The following is an 18,586-nucleotide window of genomic DNA, read 5'->3' on the forward strand; positions in this document are numbered from 1 at the left end:
GAAGGGGGGGGGCCCAGAAAAACCCGGGCAAGCGGTTGGGCGGGATGGGGGAGGCCCTCCCCTTCCCCCCCGCCCCCGGGTTCCCCCCCCCCCCCCCCCAGGCCCGTTGCCCCCCCCCCCCCCCCACCCTTCCCCCACCGCGCCTCCCCGATCTATTCCGCCGCCTAATCCTGCCGCGCAACCACCTGGGTCCGTCCGTTCCCCCCGCGCTTCATCCAGATCCGGCCCTTCCGGTAGGATTCCGGTTCATCTGTGAACCGCAAATTGTAGGGTTTTGTTCGCGTTAGCGGCGGCTCCTGGAGAAGTGATTGGGGAGAGGAAATTGAAATGTAGGTTTGGGGAGTAGAGTTGCTGCCGAGATTGTGCCATGAGCTGTGCGATCTCGTGTATTTGGGGGTGGGATTAGTATTTGGTTCGTTTAAGAGTCGGGGTTGGGTAATCTCTAGAGGGAAACTTGTGGGATAGCTTCTGCAATTCAGATGCTCTACTATATAGAGTTCTTCATTTTGTGAAAGTTTATGATCTTAACCAAATGCAAATATGATGGAAATTATGAGGTTCAAACGAGTGCTGTGTTATGCTGTATCTGTTTGGTTTATCTTAGATTAGTTGTACAGAATTTAGTGTTTTATACCATGAATGCGGAATCTGCACTGGGCACTTCAATTGCAGAGGTCATATGGTCACCAGATGGCCTTCTGGATTTCTGCTAGGTATGGTGCGATTTAAGAGGTGCGTTTCTCAAGTCCTCACTATTCCCCACTCTCTCTCTCGTTGCAGGAGGATCAGAGTAGCACAGACAAAAGCGATGATCTGGTGAGGGTTTTGAGGGAACTGACTGTTGTGCAGAGGAACATTGCCAACTTGCAAGTGGAGCTACAAGGAAGAAAGGTGATGTATTGATCCAGTTGTTAGGCTCTATATGTTATTATGTTTTCCACACCAGGCCAATACTTTCATAATTTTCCACCTAGTCTTATGTTTTCCAAGTCCTGCATGCTATATGGTAATGATTCCACAGTAAACTGCTTCGTCATGCTTACGAATGAACACCCACCTTTAAATTATCTAGTTATGATGGTCAGATTATGGTTCTCTTTGGCAAAGTGTGTCAATTCACACTTGGGTTGCTTGTGGAAGGAGGTTTTAGGCAGAAAATAAGACTTCCTAGGGAATTAAAGCATTTTGGGGATACATTTGTTCAACATTTTGACTGTTAGGATGAGCACTTCTTTACCATGAATGCTTATAGTCATATAAAAGGGAATGCCTTTTCTATTCTAATTCAAAATTTGATTTTATCTCATGATAGATCTGGTAGTGGTAGATACCCACACTTACTGGAATTAAGTTTGATTCTTGAAGGATGACAAAAGAATGCATGCTTATCCTTAAGAGCTTAAGACTAAAACTTTTTGAGTCAGGAAAATGATGTATTAAATGAACACTAGGTTTGGAAAAAGAAAATAACACGCCCTCCATTTGAAAAAATATATGATGTTTGGGACAAGCTAATTAGCTAAGAATGAACTAGTCAGCTTGTCCTTAATGTCATATATTTAGAAACGGAGGCAATACTGTTTATGTTAGAATCAATAACATTTCCAGCATGCCATTTTTCAATAGTGCCATATCCATTTACACATCTTTTCTTTTTGAATTTTTCAGAGCTTATTTTGATTCTATGGCATTATCATGGTCATATTCATGAAGTTTTGTTCGCTGCAGGATGATAAAAACATTGCTCATTTGACTCATGTTAGTGAGATGGAAAAGAAGTGCGAATCTTTGGCCAGAATAACTGTTATTTTGAAAGATGTTATTCAGAACAAGGTAATGGAAGTCACATGTTTGTATTTTACATTTCTTGCCTTTTTTCTTTCTTGAGCATCGAGGTTACGCGTTGTTTGGGCCAGATACTCAGGCGTGTCAAGAACAGCTGTATATGCTTTAGCCAATTGTTCAACATCTATGCATCTAAAATTGCAGCTATTTTCTACCAGGATCGCATTATTGCTCGGCTGCAACAACCTTATTCCCTTGATTGCATACCTGTTGAAGCTGAATACCAGGTAGTTTTTCTTGATGTTTTAACTCTTGTTATTTCTATAGCAAACATGGTGTTCTGAACATATCTCACTTTGCTTGGCTAATGTCCTGATGTCTTCTCAGAAACAATTTTCGGAGCTACTTCTGAAAGCAGCAAGTGACTATGGGGCATTGACAGCATCAGTCGGCGATTTCCAGTGGAGCCAAAACTTTAGAGAGTCACCTGCTGTCTGGGGGGTAAGTTGAAATTATTTGTTGTAATAAATTAAATTAGTAATCATAACAAATTCATCCTTTGAAAATGCTTTCCACTTGGATAAATATATTAATGCTATCGTTCTCATGTTTAGAAATGGCATGTGATTTATCATGCATTCATGTCAGGATAACAGTGCACTTTGTTGTGCATCATGATTGACTGGCATTACAGCAACTCAAATCTCTTTGTCATTAGTCATAGGTCTGATTGCTCTGTTTATCTTCATGAAGGAAATGCTGCGACCTATACCTGCTGCGCTTGCTTCCTGCACCCGGTTCTTTGAGGCCATGTCCGCGATGAGGGAATCCTTCTCGACTCTTCAGAAACTGCGCGTTGGCCATTCCTCTCTATCAATGACCCCAAGTGGATCTAGTGATGATTCAAAGTTCTTGACGCCACCTCAATGGAGAGACGGCTCGGTGCTCGATAGCTGGAAGCAGGTGGATGACATCAACCCGGAGAGCGACGGGCTCGACAGCATGAACCAGAGGAGGTTGTCATGGCCGTCCTCGATCAAGAGGGACCCGTAGGTCCACGTCGAACTTATGTTCCTGTGTTGTATAAATAGGATACCATCTATCTAGTCTGTCCTTGAGTCCTTGTGCTCTCGTTCGATCGCTTGTGTATCCATTTGGCGTGTTCAAGTTGAGAAATGATGTTAGAAATGATCTATACGGAGTGTGTTTCTGGACTAAAATTTGATACTCTGGCAAAGTGTTATGTTTGTATACTGATACTCGGAAAGGATATGTGTGCTATGCGTATAAAAGATGCGTATAAAGAATATCCTCGGAAAGGATATGTGCGCTATGCTAGTGCTCTACCGGTCAGATCCTGACCATGCTTACCTGCTCGACGACATCCATTCAGGGTCGACGACGTACAGTGGTGGCGAGCGGTCGCTCAACTATGTCACGGCTGTGCCCTGCGACTGCGAGGCCGACTTGCTGGAGGAGTTCTTCATGGCTCGGCTTGGTGCATGTGCAGGAAGCGGCGGACCCAGGGCTTGGTGGTGACCCCCCGTGCAGCCGACCGAGCTCGATGGCTAGCTAGGAGGGGGAGGGGCAAGCTCCGGTGCCTGAGCGTGCGCTCCTGCTTCCTTCTCGCAACAGACGGCGACGGCGGCGAGGTGATGACCGTCTCGACGCCGCGGATCGAGGCGGTTTGCTGGTACCGCAGCTACCCGGAGCAGCTCACCTTCCGCGACGGCAGCCTGGCACACGTCCGCCGGCTCGCCGGCCCGCTCAAGATCCCGACGTTCGGACGGTGGGACCAGTTCGACGCCCCGTACACCACGCAGCTCCTGCGGTCCTGCGCCCTCGCCGTCGACCAGCTCGACATGGAGCTCGTGGTGCCGGACGAGATGGCTCTGCTCAACTGGCTCGGCGACCCTGCAGAGGCGCGCGCGACGTGCGAGGACCTGATCCGCCACGTGCCGGCGCTGCCCTATGTCCGCGTGCTCTCGCTGAAGATCCGGTGGGGGTTCGGCGGCGGCGGCGTCGCGCCACGCCTGGCCTCCTTCCTCTCGCGAACGCCGAGCTTAACGAGGCTCCGCATCGATGCGAGCCCCCACTGCCTCACCGTCTATGTAAGTTGTTCATTCACGCAACGAACTCGATAGATCTTCATCTTGGGTTATATTATTACGGTAAGAGTGCATTTGAACCCGGCCTGTTGATCTCAGGAGGGCGAAGAGGCGGCGGCGCCGCCGCCGCGAGGAAAGCAGCAGCAGTGGAAGAGGAGTGACGTCGGCGCGGATGAACAAAGCAGGGTTCGTCTCGACGGCCTTCGCGAGATGAGCGTCGACGGGCTCAAAGGCACGGACAGCGAAGAGCACAGGCTCGTACAACTCTTGCTCGCCAGCGCGCCGCCGTCGCTGGAGAGGATGTCCCTCACGTTCCGTGACGCGCGCGGCGGCGTCCATTGTCGATGAGATCGCCGCCGAGATCCCGGTTCACTTTCCCATGGCGACCGGGCGCTGGGATCGCTGCACGACGAGCGTGCTCACGTGGACCAGGGTGACGACTGCACAGCCAGAGCACCAACTGTTCTAACAGATCCAACATGCACGGCCTAGCCTGGTGTCATAGCTCGAGATGAACCATGCCAGGTCTAACATGCATGGATAGTGTCAAAGCCTGGAAGCTCGCTTCCGTTTCTGATTTGTGAAACAGTAGAGGTATTTGCATGCATGCATGATTTATCTGAAAGTTGATCTCAAATGTTTTACATGCATGTTTTCCCTGGCTAGTTCGGTCGTAGAACAACACTCTTGTTGTAGCATCACTACGGTAAAGCTAAAAATTGCCGAGTGTTTTTTCTTTGCCGGCAAACAAGCTCTTTGCCGAGTGCCAAGCTAAAAACACTCGGCAAAGAAAAAATACTTAGTAAATCGGGGCTTTGCCGAGTGTCAAATAAAAAACACTCGGGAAACCCTCCTCTTTACCGAGTGCAAAAAAAAAACACTCGACAAAGAGGGGGTTTGCCGAGTGTTTTTTTTGACACTCGGCAAAAAAAATAAGTTTTTTCCTCTCTTCACCTTGAAATTTTTTCTACTCCCCACATACAACATGTGGTACTCCATGTTAGAATTTGGTATATTTTTGGATTTATTTGCTATATTTATTTAATTAATTGTATTTCAAGGAAAATTTTGGTATAAGTCAAATTTGAACCGCAAGCGATTCAAATTATAGAATAAAATGAGTAGAAAAATGATATTCATGTTATTTAGCCAAATTTGAGACATGACCCACAAAATGAAAAGAAATTTTGAACATTTTATTCAGGAAACACGACCACGAACGTGTGGCCGAATGATTTTTAAATTGTAAAAAAAGCAAGCAAAGTCTGAAAATCATGAGATTTGTCATGATGTGATGATATCATACGTGGAGGCTGTGAAAAAAAATTAAGAAGATTTCGCATATTTCGTCACGTACAATGTTTACAAACCGAAGCATCTCAAAAGAAGAATAGTAACATTAAGAAGGATTCAATAAGAATTGGAGTTAGAATGACTGTCGAGTTTTGTTTTGACTACAAAACTTTTTGTATAACCAGTAGAGAACATATATTATTTCATGTGAAATTTTTGTAATTTTTTGGAACCGTTAGATAATTTTAATGTATTAAGTGCAATTATAGAATTTTAATTGATATAAATTGAATTTGAACTATAACAGCATAAAATAATGAAATAATACGAGTAGAACAATCAAATATATATAGTTGAGGTAATTTGATGGAGTATTTTAAAATATGTCAAAATAAATGGAGAAAAAAGTGTTATAAAACGAAGAAAAATAAGAAAAAAAAGTTTGACGAGTGTTTTATTTATTGCACTCGGCAAATCAAATTTTTGCCAAGTGTCCACGTTTCAACCTTCGGCAAACAAAATATCGACTTAACCCACTGTACCCCCGCGCCCGAGACCGCCCCCCGCGCGCCCCTTCTTCTCCTCCGCAGCAGGCCCCCCCGGCCCCCTCCCCTCCCTCTCCTCCGACGGGCCCCTCCCCTCCCTCTCCTCCGCCGCGCCGCCCCTCGAGGCCGGATCCGGCGGAGGCCATGGTGGGCGGGGGGCGTGGTGGCCTCCCGGGGCCGGATCTGGCGGTGGCCGGCCGCCACACTCCTTCCTCCGGCGGAGGCCATGGTGGGCGGGGGCCGTGGTGGCCTCCTGGGGCCGGATCCGGCGGTGGCCGGCCGCCACTCCTTCCCCCGGCGGCCGCCCCCTCCCCGCGTCCCTCCTCGGCGAGATCCGGGCCGCGCCCCCCTCCCTCCCCCTCCAACCGCCGCGATCCGGGCGCCGCCCCCCTCCTTCTCCCTCCCCCTCCCTCTCCGACCGCCCCCTCCCCACCGGCGACATCCGGCAGCCGGCGCCGCCCCTCCCTCCCTCCCTCCCCCAACGGCGAGATCCAGGGAGGGGGAGGGAGACGGCAGCACGCGTGGGCAGGGGCGGAGGAGATGGCGGCGGCGCGGGCCAAGGAAGGGAGACGGCGGCGCGCGTGGGCAGGGGCGGAGGGGACATCGGCGGCGCGGGCCGAGGGAGGGAGACGGCAGTGGCGCGGCGAGATCCATGGAGAGGGAGGGAGATGGCGGCGCCGCTGGCCAGGGGGAGGGAGATAGCGGCGAGATCCAGGGAGGGCTTGGGCTAGTGACGGCGGCGGTGGTGGTGGCCGGCAGTGGCGGCTGCGGCGGCCAGCGACTGTTTTTTTATTTTTTCTGAAATTGTTGCCGAGTGTTTTTTGGGCACTCGGCAAAGCTTTTGCCGGGTGTCCGGCAAAAAACACTCGGCAAAGTGTGTTTGCCGGCAGGTTTTTTACCGTGTGCCCACTGCCGAGTGTTACACTCGGCAAAGAGTTCGCCGAGTGCTTTTGGAGTTTTGCCGAGTACCCCAGGCACTCAGCAATGTTCCTGTGTCCCGTAGTGCATTAAGCACCGTAACATATACTACTACTCCTATATATGGACAACCAGCCGCCTCGCCGGCACTGGTGCTGTATGTGGCAGTAAACCAGTTCAAATGAAAATCCCAATAGGACTGACCTTATTTGAAAAGGCTAATTTACTGCAGCTCCTGGACGGACACAAATGTTTGTCAAAGCACCAACAGAAAACAAAACAGTTCGACCAGATGGAAACATACGTTGTAACTGTATACAACTCCTCGTACGTAACAAACGAACACACAACATAGGAAATGCATTCACAAGTCCGGATCATAGCAGGAATAGAGTGCCACATCGCCCTGAAGCAGTAACCCCCCGACAGAGTACAATTGAACAAGGCCAGAGCCAATCGATGCTTTGTCTGAGCGCTACCTAGCAGCCTTCCACCGTGCTTGCCTGCTGCGGGAAGAGACTCCCAGACACGAAGGTTAGGAGATTGTCCTAAAAAAAAGTAGACAAACTTGATAATCATCCAGTAAGAAACAACACAATTGTAATCATAGGACCTACAAAGAACATGGTAGTTTGCATCTGCAGTAAAGACCATTTTCCTTTGTGCTCTAATATTCCCACAGTTTGTAATATTCTGATACACAGAAATAAACAGATCAATAAACTCATAATCTGCGATTACTTTCAGTAACTGTATACATAGAGAAAAATACCTGGTAATGTTCATTGATGCCACCAGTCCAATCAACAAATGTAGTGACATAAAAACTTCTAGTATCATCCTCTGTGGAATGAAATAACAAATTACTCCATATACTTGTTGCGGCACTTAGCTTAGCTGACAATACGGATGAACCGCAAAATTCAAGTGTAAGCTAATTCAAGTCTATCTTGCAAATAAAGATGACAGTTAAACTCTGAATACTTGCAGCGGCAGTACATTTCCCTCTCTCACCGTCCTTCCAAGATACACACAAGAAAGGTACTCTACTTAACAAATCCGTGACTGTGCAAATTAACACACAATAGTTGCCTGTTGCTGTCAATGAGTCGTTAGATTGTCCAACACTAACCTACAATCCACAGTAGTACAGAAGCAGTTATATTTTTTTTTTAAAAAAAACAGCAACTGAACTGATAATGGCTGCTGCTGCTCTGAACTGAAACAGAAATTCAGTGAAACACAATGCACCTTAATCACAGAAACTTTGTAGTATCACGTCTTAATCGCAGAAATCCGGGGGGTTTATGTGAACATATGAACTCTAACCCTAGATCGACGCCATGCTCTGAACTGAAACAGAAATTCAGTGAAACACAATGCACCTTAATCGCAGAAACTTTGTACTGTTCCGGCTGAAAAAACAAGCTGAAAAGTACGGATTATAAGATAAGCGAACAGGGCCAGATGTTAGTAACAGCCAGGTAACTGCAACAACTAGTTCTGTTAACGAAAACGTTCAAGCCATCGCACAAGCGTATAAGCAAGGTTCATCTAGACATCCCATTCCACTCTGTTGTGAAAACATAAATCTCGGCGGTGCCTTATCCATATATGAGTCATGATAACTTTGTGCTACCTTACCATAGCTCTCAACCATTTTAAAAAAATATTCACCATCAGAATCACTAGATTCATCAGACTCACTTGAAGACATCCGTGAACATTGACATAAATGAAATGTAAGATACAACTGTCATAGATAAATAAAATGCAATAAAATAAAATGTACCACACATGCGACAAAAATAAAATAGTAGCATACACAAATGACATCACTCTCACTAAGCCAATTTCTATTTTTCATATTTATCATTGTACTTCCTCCTAAGCCAATTGAATCTAATCTCATTAGTAGGCAAGGTCATGAACATCTCCCTTTGCTCCTTCTTCACAAACAGTTCAGACGCCATGTAATGTTCATTGCTATCATAGCCGGCCCCACAAGCAATCACAACCTCCATCACTTCCTCAATAGAATATTTTCCATATCTCTTCGAAACATATTCATTAGCTGAACTTGCCATACTTGTTACTGCTTCTTGAATTAGGAATGCATTTCCAGACTTCGCTTTTTTACCACTCCTGTCAACAGGCCTTGCCAGTCTCTTGCCACTCGCAGGTGAAGGAGAAATACCAATATCCTCCTCTTGTGTTTTAGGAATGAAGTCATCACCTTCTGGCTCAAAATTGGTTGCCTCATCTTGTGTCACATCAACATTTTCGGTTGCTTCAACATTCACAATATGAGGAGACCCATGATCAATACCAATAGTAGTAATGTCAGCAAAACACTTGGCTAATTCATCTTCATTCTCAAGGCCCTTCTTTTTGAACTTGCCATAACCCGAAATGTCCTGAAATAAGCACATAATATTATTATAAGTATTATCAACAGGTTTGACATATGCAAAAAAATATAGCAAAATTTTTTAACCAACTTACAGCTCTAGCTTTTTTCCACCATTCATCATCCATAGCAATAGTCTTCTTTATAGGATCCCAACCAGTCCCTGTTTGCCTTAGCATTAGTTTCTTCCATGCTTTGAAATCTTCCTTCAATTTGTCCCATTTGTTCTTGATTTGACCCTTGGTAGCCACAATTCCAGTCCTTTCCTTGAACCCCTTCTCAACCTCAGCATAACCAAGTGCATTCAAGTGTGTGTTTGGCCGATTTCCTTTTTCAACTTGTTCGGCAAACAACACACACAACACTCGAGTGTTCTCCGAATTCCAATCAATTTCTGGCATCTATCGAACTCACAAATTTCATATTAGAAGGTCTCAAGTATATCAATTTTATACACACACAACACTAGAGTATATCAATTTCATACACACACAGCAACCTCAAAGGCACAATCAAAGGTGTACTCCTCCTGATGCATTTCAGTTAATGCAAAAAAAGTTTTTGCCATACCTTGTGGCCGGCAGAACTCCTCAAGATGCCAGGGACGGCGGGGGATCTCCTCCTGATGTGTTTTTGATATATGCTCTCTGTAATAATTGACAATGATTAGAAACATATCATAAATTTTGTTGCGAATTTCCTCCAAGTTCTTATTAGTCATAACCATGTCCAGGGTATTGTCTATATCCATCAACTTATTATTTGGTTACAATTACTCTTCAAATGGTTGTTATTTAACCATCCAAATTTGGTACATCTCAATCCACAGCCATGAGAAGCATATATCCATGCTTTGCATGCCTTATAATAGCCGACAGTTTGCATATATCCAAGAAGTGATCCTATTTGTACTTGTCACTGCAATGTTTGTCCTATTGACAGTAGTATTTAGTTTTAAATGGAAAACTGTACGAAACTAACAGTTTTTTTACTTCTAGTTATGATCAGTGGGCAAATGTGAATTTGTTTTTCTCCCGTTCTTGCTTTGATCAAAATCTGAACTTTACTGATGCACGTTAGTTGTTACATTCTTACACCACAGAACAGTGATGCAAAATTCAGGTTTCTATGTTAATTGCTATTAACATCTAGTAAAATATTTGTTGTCACAAAGGATAAACTTTAATCAAGATTCCAAACACGTCCAAATACTACTTCAATGGGGAAATATCATTCGAATGAATCAAATTAAAATTGCTCAAAGCTGACGCACATCTGAAATCTCAACGCATGTTCGTGTCTCCTCTCCTGGAACTGTTCATCCTTCGCTTCCTCTTCTCTCCACGCCGCCAATAACAAACCAAAAGATCCATCAATTCGCCACTTCCCTCAATCTACCACAGCAATCCACGGGACCCTAATTCATAGAGGGGGACTCGAACTGGCGGATTGGCACTGGGGATTTCATACCTTTGAACGGGCGGGGGATCTCCTCCCACCCCGGTGGCGGGCGGGCTTCTGCGGCCGGCAGTGGGGCATTGCGACCGGTGGAGGCCTTCGGCGGCGGGGTGCTCCGGCCGCCGGCGGGGTGCTGCGGCGGGCGGCGGGCTTCGGCAGCGGGGTGAGACGGGCCACGACGGGGCATGGCGGCTGGCGGCGGGCTTCGGCGGCCGACGTCGGGCCTTTGGCGACGGGGCGCTCGGCCGGCGGCAGGCTTCGGCGGCCGACGTCGGGCCTTTGGCGACGGGGCGCTCGGCCGGCAGCGGGCTTCGGGGGCGGGCTCGTCCAGACGCGGCGGGAGGTGAAGGTAGGCAGCTGGGCGGGGCTAGGAAACCGGCGACAGGCGTAGGGCAGCTGGCGGCGGGGCTCGGCCGGCCGCCGGCGGGGGTGGATGGCCGCCGGCAGGGGCTACGGCGGCGGCGCGGCTAGGGTTGCGCCAGCGCAGGTACGCGCGGCGCGAGGGAGAAAAAACAGAGGCGCGAGGGAGAAGAAGAAATAATGAAACGTTATTTTTGTGTAATCAGTGGCAATGGTGGGTAATTACCCACCAACTCCACGAGGAGGTTCAAAAGAGGGGGTTTTGGAGCAGCAAAAGAGGTGCTCCAAAACTCCACCCCCATTTGTACTACAGCTCCATGGAGTTGGCAGCTCCGTGGAGTTTTGGAGTTGGGGTGTTTGGCTATTTTTTTTTGCTGGAGTCGCTGGAGTTGTGGAGTGGAGCTATGCCAAACAGGGTCTAAAAATATAAGGTAGACTTCTTAAGAAACTTGGTGATGGTGCTAGAAAGTGTGACAGCCATTTCACTTCTTGACGGATGGAGCCACCAAGTTACCCCTTCCTGCACGCCACCACCAAGTACCAACTCAGCAACTCATCTACCATTGCAATTCTGCTGATGGAGACTGATGGTGATTCCCGGCACTGGCCTCACCACTGCAGGCATGAGAGCCTTGTTGCCGGCCTACTAACCAAATTTCACATCTTATTATTTCTCCCACCTCCACAGATCCACTGCTCCCCTTTGATGTCTCTCCAATCACCACCACTGCGCCTCTTCCCATCACCATTTCTTGCCTCCTTCCCCACCTCCAGCGACACACACAAAGCCTTCTACGGTCAGATACTACGCGTAGGAGAAGGACAGGTCAGGACTCATAGGAGAAGCAGTTGGCCCATGACTAGCTGTAACTTGTGTCCAACTTTTGTCCAGCACGTCCAAGGTTTTAGGTTCGAATAGGGGAACAATGCCTTGAGGGAAAATGGATGAGAGGATTACGCGTCGCAGTATAGATTGGTTTAATCCGAGATCCGAGTAAACCATACCAAAACAGGCCTACGTCAACCTCGCTGACCAGCTATATGTAGTCTGTCCAACCTCGGCAACCAGCCGACGTGAACAGGGGCGGATCCAGAACGGGGCTGCGCCCCGGACTGAGCTGTTGAATCACACCTAAAATAGTCTAATTTTATCTCCTAAACCTCATTTTGTTAGGCCAAACAACACGTAGGTTAAAGGGACTCCATGGTCTCGTCCCGGACTGCAACCCGGGCAGCCCGAGCCCTGGATCCGCCCCTGGACGTGAACAACCCTCTACCACCTAGCAACGGACCAGGAGAAGAAATCCAACAAAATCCATAACAACGTCAGCACCACCAAACATCCCAACAGGCCACAAACAGCGGAGAACAAAACAACACAACAGTGTAACACAGGACAATAATCTGACATCCGCGGGGACCATACCAGGCATTCAGCGTCGTCCAGCAGCAGCACGAGAAAGCCCCTGGCCGCAACACAGAGCACCTGAAAAAAAATCAAAGCAGAACAAACAGAGAAATTAGGGGAGCCGTGGGTCACCTCAGCTCGCATCACCACGCCGTGCGAGCATTCCATCAAACACCTACGGCGCGGGCATCCCACCGAACACCCACCCGCGGCTCGCCGACCCCAACCAGACGCCGCGACAGCTCATGGAGCCAGCACAATGGCTGGTCCGCCCAAGCCCCCGCACTGGTAGCACGGCCGACACACCCGCACCCAGCAACAACGGCGTCTGGCCCATCGCCGACCGCCCCCCCACCCCACATCGGCGCCGCCGCCCCTGACAACAACATCCACCCATACGGCCCGCACCAGCAATGTCGCGCGAGGATCCGACCGAAGACCCACCGAAGCCTCGCCACCCCAAGCACACGCCGCAGCAACGCACCAAGGTACCGCAACACCTACCACTGCCAGGGCTCCACACTGGCGCCGGGGCCGTCACACACGCACCCCGCAACAACGGCGCCTGGCCCAGCGCCGACGTACCCCAACCCATGGAAAACGCCGCAAGAGAGAGGGAGCGCGGGACGCGGTATACGCACCTTGGAAACCGGCCGAACGAAAGGAGGAGAGAGCCCCCGACGGCGAGTAATCCCCCCTTCCTGGTGGCAAACTTTGCATTTTGCCATAAATACGCAACTGAAACATTTCGTTTGTATTTGTGAATTATTATCCAAACATTGACTAATTAGGCTCAAAACTATGCAATTAGTTTTTGATTTCGTCTACATTTACTACTTTATGCACGTACCGCAAGTTCGATGTGATGGTGAATCTTCTTTTTGCATAGTTTCAAACTTAGGAAAAAGTGAACTAAACAAGGCCTAAAAGTGGCCCTCCAAAGGCAACGTCTCCCTGCCATCGGACCCCACTGAAAGGTCGGCCAATGGCAGATTGACAATGGCCCCGGTCCGCAGGGGTGCCCCCCACTGGCACCCTATTCCGGCGCACAGTAAAAGCCTCCGTCGCAAAGCTCTCCCTGCCAGCGGACCCCATCGAGAGCTCGACCAATGGCAGATCGACAACGGCCCCGGTCTGCAGGGACCGGGGTGCCCCCATGGCTCCCTATTCCGGCCCACAGTAAAACCCTCCGTCGCGGAGCTCGAGGCTGTCGCCGGGCTCGCAGCGTCCGATTCTACCAACCACCGTTCGACAACGGCCGTGCGGAGCAGGCGCGGCCCACAGCATGCACCGCAGCGGGGCGCCCCCCTCCGCCGCCACGTGGGGCCCGAAGGCAACCAGGCCCGCACGTTAGCCTACGGGCCGACCGAGCACGGGCGCTCCCACCCAGGCCGGAACAGCCACGCCGGTCCTAGGCGACCGGCGTGCGACGCCACCCACCCCACCCGTCCAGGCCCCGCTGCACCCGGCCCCGCCCGGTCAGCCACCGGCATCACGGAGGGAGCAGCCTGCGGGTCGTACGGCGGCGAGACCAGCCATCGGATGCGCGATCCGGCGGCCAACAGTACAGCCATCAACGTGGCTGGGGCAAGCACCTCCAGAGGCTGGCGGCTCTCTTGGGGAGTAATTTTGGGTTTTCTATACAATATTATTTCTATAATTTGGAACGAATGGAGCACTACCCAAATCCCAAATCTGCTCTGTTACGAAAATACTTCCATATACACCTAGCTCCGTGCTGGATTCAACAAGTTTCAACATGAGTCATATAAATGGAAGTTTTAGAGTTCCTATAAAGAAGGGAATATTTGATACTTGCATTTTATTACACTATAAGCAACGATCCAAGCATTTTACATTGAGCTTATTCAAAAGTAAAATATTAAATGTGGTTTGTTATAGGAATTTGTCTTCATAATTTTATGAAAAGCCATGTGGTCTGATTTACATTAGATAACTTTTAGCTGTCTTCTCCTACACTTATTTTGAACTGTGCTTGAGCTATGTTTTCAGTGATCCATTCAAATGGAGAATCTAAACTAGGATGATGAGCTGTATACTCTACCTGCATCGTCTTATATCTGAAATTTAGCTAACAGTTGTTGAAGTTTCACGTGCAACTTTCTGGTAGAAGATTTGGATATGTGCTTTGCACCTCACGGAAGAAGTTTAAATTTATGCTTGACTCCGGTGCGACACATCACATATGCTATAATGAAGCTCTAATGCGTGACTTGAGGGAGGTGAAGAAGGAAGATCGGCTACCTGTATACTCAGCAGGTGGTAAAGAACTCAACGCTAAGAGGATGGGATGCATTGACCTTAAGGATTTTAGCTTAAATCCAGTTGGTTTAATCCCTTCAATGGAATTCAATGTTGTATCTGTTGGACAGCTGGCTAACCAAGGCCTGATGATCTGCTTGGGGAAATGGTCAGTTCAGTATCTATGATATGACACACAACAAGATTGTTGGGGAGGGGTATCTTGACAACAAGTTGAATCAATATGTTTTTAGAACATTGAAATGGTCACCAGAAGCTGACAAGTTGGTTGAAATCCCCAAAAATGATATACATGAAAGAAATGATGAATTTGAAGACTTTGTAGTTTGCGTTCAAAAAAAGCAAATATGAAAAGCAATAGATGCTTATAACAGGAAAACTTTGTAGTTTGAGTTCAAAAAAAGGAACTATACTTGGTTTAAGCTATGATGATTTCTGTCTATTAGTAAATATTTCCACACATGTTTTCACTATATTACATTCCATTATTTCAGAAAGATGAAACAGCTACATGCTGCTGATTATTGCTAATTTCCCAGTTTAGTTATTTACACCCTTCCGTTTTCTGCTCTTCAATTACTAGAGGGTTGCGGATCCTATCCCTGAGACTAATTAAGTAGAGAAGCTGGATGTGCGTGCTAGTAGTTAGTCATTGTCCTTGCCCTTTCCAGATTTTTTCACTAAATATCCAAGTTATTTTTTCACTAAATATCCAACTTGGATATTTAACTAGTAGTTAGTCATTGTCCTTGCCCCTTCCAGATTTTTTCACTAAATATCCACCGGTGAAGGTCCTTAAGAGATAAGGAGGCTAGGGTGAGCGAGAGTTCTTAGCTGAGGTTGAGATGCTGGGACATTTACACCACCGGAGTTTGGTCAAGTTGTTAGGCATAGTCTGCAGTGATATTGTCCTCGATGAGATCGAGCTCACCACCTAGTTGGAAGTCAAGTTTGTGGAGCAGTCCGGAGTGTAAATATTTGATGTTGTAGTTTGTACTTTGTAGTAATCACAGATGTACAGAGATGATCAATGTATCACCTTTTCTTGAGATGATCAATGTATCACCTTTTCTTTTGATATGAAATATATATATGGTTATTTCAAATTCTGGAATGTGATGGCTGTTTCAAATCCTCTTATGTGGTATAAAAAAAATAAGAAAAATGACAGTAGAACAGAGTGCAATATGGTAATTTGAAAAAACAAATTATTTGATCCTATAAATGGCTGGTTCTTCTAAAATATTATAGATAAGTTCACATGTCCCAACCGACACTACTTAGATGAAAAATAAGCATCAGTGAAAATAAATTTCTGCTATAACACAACAAGGTTACATATTTTCTTTATTTGTCGGTCCATCAAAATCCAATTTTCTAGCACTCTATCAAAATCACGATGCCGGTCCGCACAGGAGGAGTATGGGGGCCGTGCCTACCGAATTTTTTTTCCGAGATAAAGGTCACGCAGACTGAAAGCCATCAATACTGGAGCAACTGCCGGCCAGTCTGCAGGCGGCCTCACAAACACAGTGAAGAAGCCGGCTTCCGATGTCAGTTGCATTCGGTAGGTTTTGTTGTCATGATTGATGACCAGAAGTGGCGCATTGGTCGCAAGTAGGTCCATCACATCTTTGATTAATTTCTTCAACGAGCGTGCCATTTTGACCGGGTTGTTGTTCAGCTTCAGAGTGAACCTACGAGCCTGGAACATGAAAATTCAGTAACTAAAGATGTCAAGCACAGAGTTTTTCTACAATTCTCGATCTAGACAAGCAAGGAGTTGCTACTAGGCAGTGGTAAATTATGCAATGTAAAGACAAAGCTTTCATATTGTACTCCAATTCGGATAGACAAGCAAGGAGTTGCTTATAGGCAGTGGTAAATTATGCAATGTAAAGACAAAGCTTTCATACTGTACTCCAATTAGGATAGACAAGCAAGGAGTTGCTACTAGACAGTAGTAAATTATGCAATGTAAAGACAAAGCTTTACTCCAGTTAGGATATTATAATTACACAGTGATCTAGATACTACGTACGTAGTAAAATCTACAATAAAAACTTAGAATATTATACTTGCACAGTAATTATTACTAGATACTCATAGCAAATTCAGCAATAAAAACAACCTACAGCAATTAGGACACGACGGACAAGCAGCAATCAATCAAGTCGCATCCATCACCGGTCAATCAAACAGACAAGCGAAAGCGATGGCAGCATGGAACAAGAAAACAAATCCGGCGGTGGTGGGAGTGGGACGGAGGAGTAGTGCACCACAGTACCTGCTGAAAAAGCGGCATGGCTGCTGCCTGCTGCTGGTGCCCAGCCAACAGCGATGGAGACGGCATGGGACCATGGAGACGGCATAAGTCCTTTTGTGCTCTCCTCTGAAACCACTTCTCCAGATGAATTCGAATTTGATCCTTGCACATCTGGAGAGGCGTTGCTCGCACGGGAAATAGCTTGTCTCTTCGGGCGAAGAAGTTTTATCTTCTTCATGGCACATCTTCCCGTGGCATAGTGAACAACGGACTGCGTACAAACATCACGTACTTGCGTGGATTCTGAACCAGGTAGAAATACCCATCTCTCAGACGACGTTGCTTGTACCTTCTGAGAGCATCGTTAAGAGTGGCGAGTGCCCGTACGATGCACGGGCGGTTTTCCTTGTAAGCTGGCCAGCTGAGCATGCCCTTAATTTTCCTTCAAGAGACGAAACTCATGCTGGACCATGCAAGACGCGATGCGCAACACCACCTCACGGTGCAAGATGTGGCTCTCACCATTAGGCCTCCTCCAACAGTCACGGGTCAGCTAGCTCGTAAAGAGCCAACTCAGCATTTTAGACTTTTTAGTGGGTGATATCCCTTAGTTCGAACGGACTACGTGGTGCGCCGGGCCCACTGATGCGTCCTCTGTCCCTCCCGTCTCTTTTTTCTTTTCTATTCGTCTTCGCGGAAGAGGCCATCGCCGGCGGCAGAAGTTCGGCCGGAGGCGAGGAGGCAGCAGCTCCTGCGACCACCGCTGTGACGAGAGGCAGGATGAAATCGCGCCGGCTGCCGGAGACCTCAGCTCACCAGAGCGTCTACCGCTGCAGATCCGGCTGTGGGAGAAACCGGCCGTCGGCACCGGCGCGAGAAGAAGCCACCGGAGGTGAGGACTGAGGAGGCAGCGGCTCCTGCGCTTGTCGCGCGGCCGGGTAGCCTTGCAAGCACCTGCAGCTTCCACCACGGTAAATCCTTCACTAGCTCCAACATTGAACTGCATTTTCCCCCCTTGACGACCTTTTGTGTTTCCCTGCAAGTGTCAATGATTTTTTTTTTGTATAATAGATGCTATCGTCAACATTGGTCGATAATAACTTATTATTTAGGTTTTGAAGCTTTTTTTTTAAAAAAAATCAGCTTTACGGTTTTTAGGTTTTGGCGGCAATTTTTTTTGAGGAATTTTGGTGGCAATTTGGCACGTAGAAAAAGAAAACGCAGTTTGTGACAGCTGACTGCTATAGGGTATGCAGGAAATTGTGCGTACCTTCTTCCACTTTGGTTGTTCTCCATGTGCGCACGAGATGGATGCTTTCCTGCAGCTCTTCAAGACTTCATCAAACCAGAAAGCCGCGAGTTGCTAGCGTCTCGAGAGCTTATTAGATGCAGTCGTGCAGAAACGATGTTGTAGCTAGCGCAGGTCGGTTGTAATATTGCGTCTCCAAACAACCTTCCAAAAGAATAATACGTGTGGGCCCGTAGTAGCCAATCGTATACAGATAGCTGCGCCCCCTTCATCTTCGTACTGGTATTTGTGCGGTGGTTATTTGCGAATTTTTTTATTTTTTATTTTAGTATTTTGCAAAATATATATCTAACAAAAATATTGCAAATCTAGACCTATACCACTGTTTGAAATGGCTATAGCCTAATGAAACGGCGGAAAGTACACTGTAACAACCTTATCGCCGGTTCAACCCCTAGGCAGTATACTTTCAAAAAATCATAACTACGTCATATGAACTTGGA

The 18,586-nt window shown here is 47.4% G+C and overlaps 2 protein-coding genes across 2 annotated transcripts in view; one reads left to right on the forward strand and one right to left on the reverse strand.

The window, feature by feature from the left end:
• Positions 1-3,092, forward strand: part of LOC101759236 (AUGMIN subunit 2) — a 4,387-nt gene extending 1,295 nt beyond the window's left edge. Inside the window, exons 2-7 of the mRNA XM_014805387.2 lie at positions 288-304; positions 781-891; positions 1,729-1,833; positions 2,004-2,072; positions 2,173-2,286; positions 2,539-3,092. Of these exons, the coding sequence (XP_014660873.1) occupies positions 288-304; positions 781-891; positions 1,729-1,833; positions 2,004-2,072; positions 2,173-2,286; positions 2,539-2,838 (716 nt within the window). The 3' untranslated portion in view covers positions 2,839-3,092. The remainder of the gene's footprint in view (positions 1-287; positions 305-780; positions 892-1,728; positions 1,834-2,003; positions 2,073-2,172; positions 2,287-2,538) is intronic.
• Positions 3,093-8,368: 5,276 nt separating this feature from the next.
• On the reverse strand, positions 8,369-12,998 carry LOC101773160 (L10-interacting MYB domain-containing protein-like). Its single transcript, XM_014805403.2, has 5 exons — positions 12,927-12,998; positions 12,304-12,363; positions 9,630-9,706; positions 9,155-9,460; positions 8,369-9,066 (listed from the first exon to the last, which is right to left on the reverse strand). Exons 2-5 carry the CDS (start codon positions 12,308-12,310, stop codon positions 8,506-8,508), a joined length of 951 nt encoding a protein of 316 aa, XP_014660889.2. The 5' UTR covers positions 12,311-12,363; positions 12,927-12,998; the 3' UTR covers positions 8,369-8,505.
• Between the last annotated feature and the right edge of the window lie 5,588 nt (positions 12,999-18,586).

Source organism: Setaria italica, chromosome VI (genome assembly GCF_000263155.2).
Source record: "Setaria italica strain Yugu1 chromosome VI, Setaria_italica_v2.0, whole genome shotgun sequence".
Taxonomy (NCBI): Eukaryota; Viridiplantae; Streptophyta; class Magnoliopsida; order Poales; family Poaceae; genus Setaria; species Setaria italica.

Coding starts and splice junctions, on each gene's coding strand:
- LOC101773160 (XM_014805403.2), bottom strand. Junction 9,461..9,629: donor GGAGTTCTGCCGGCCACAAG/GTATGGCAAAAA, acceptor TGAGTTCGATAG/ATGCCAGAAATTGATTGGAA. Junction 9,067..9,154: donor GGTGGAAAAAAGCTAGAGCT/GTAAGTTGGTTA, acceptor TGCTTATTTCAG/GACATTTCGGGTTATGGCAA.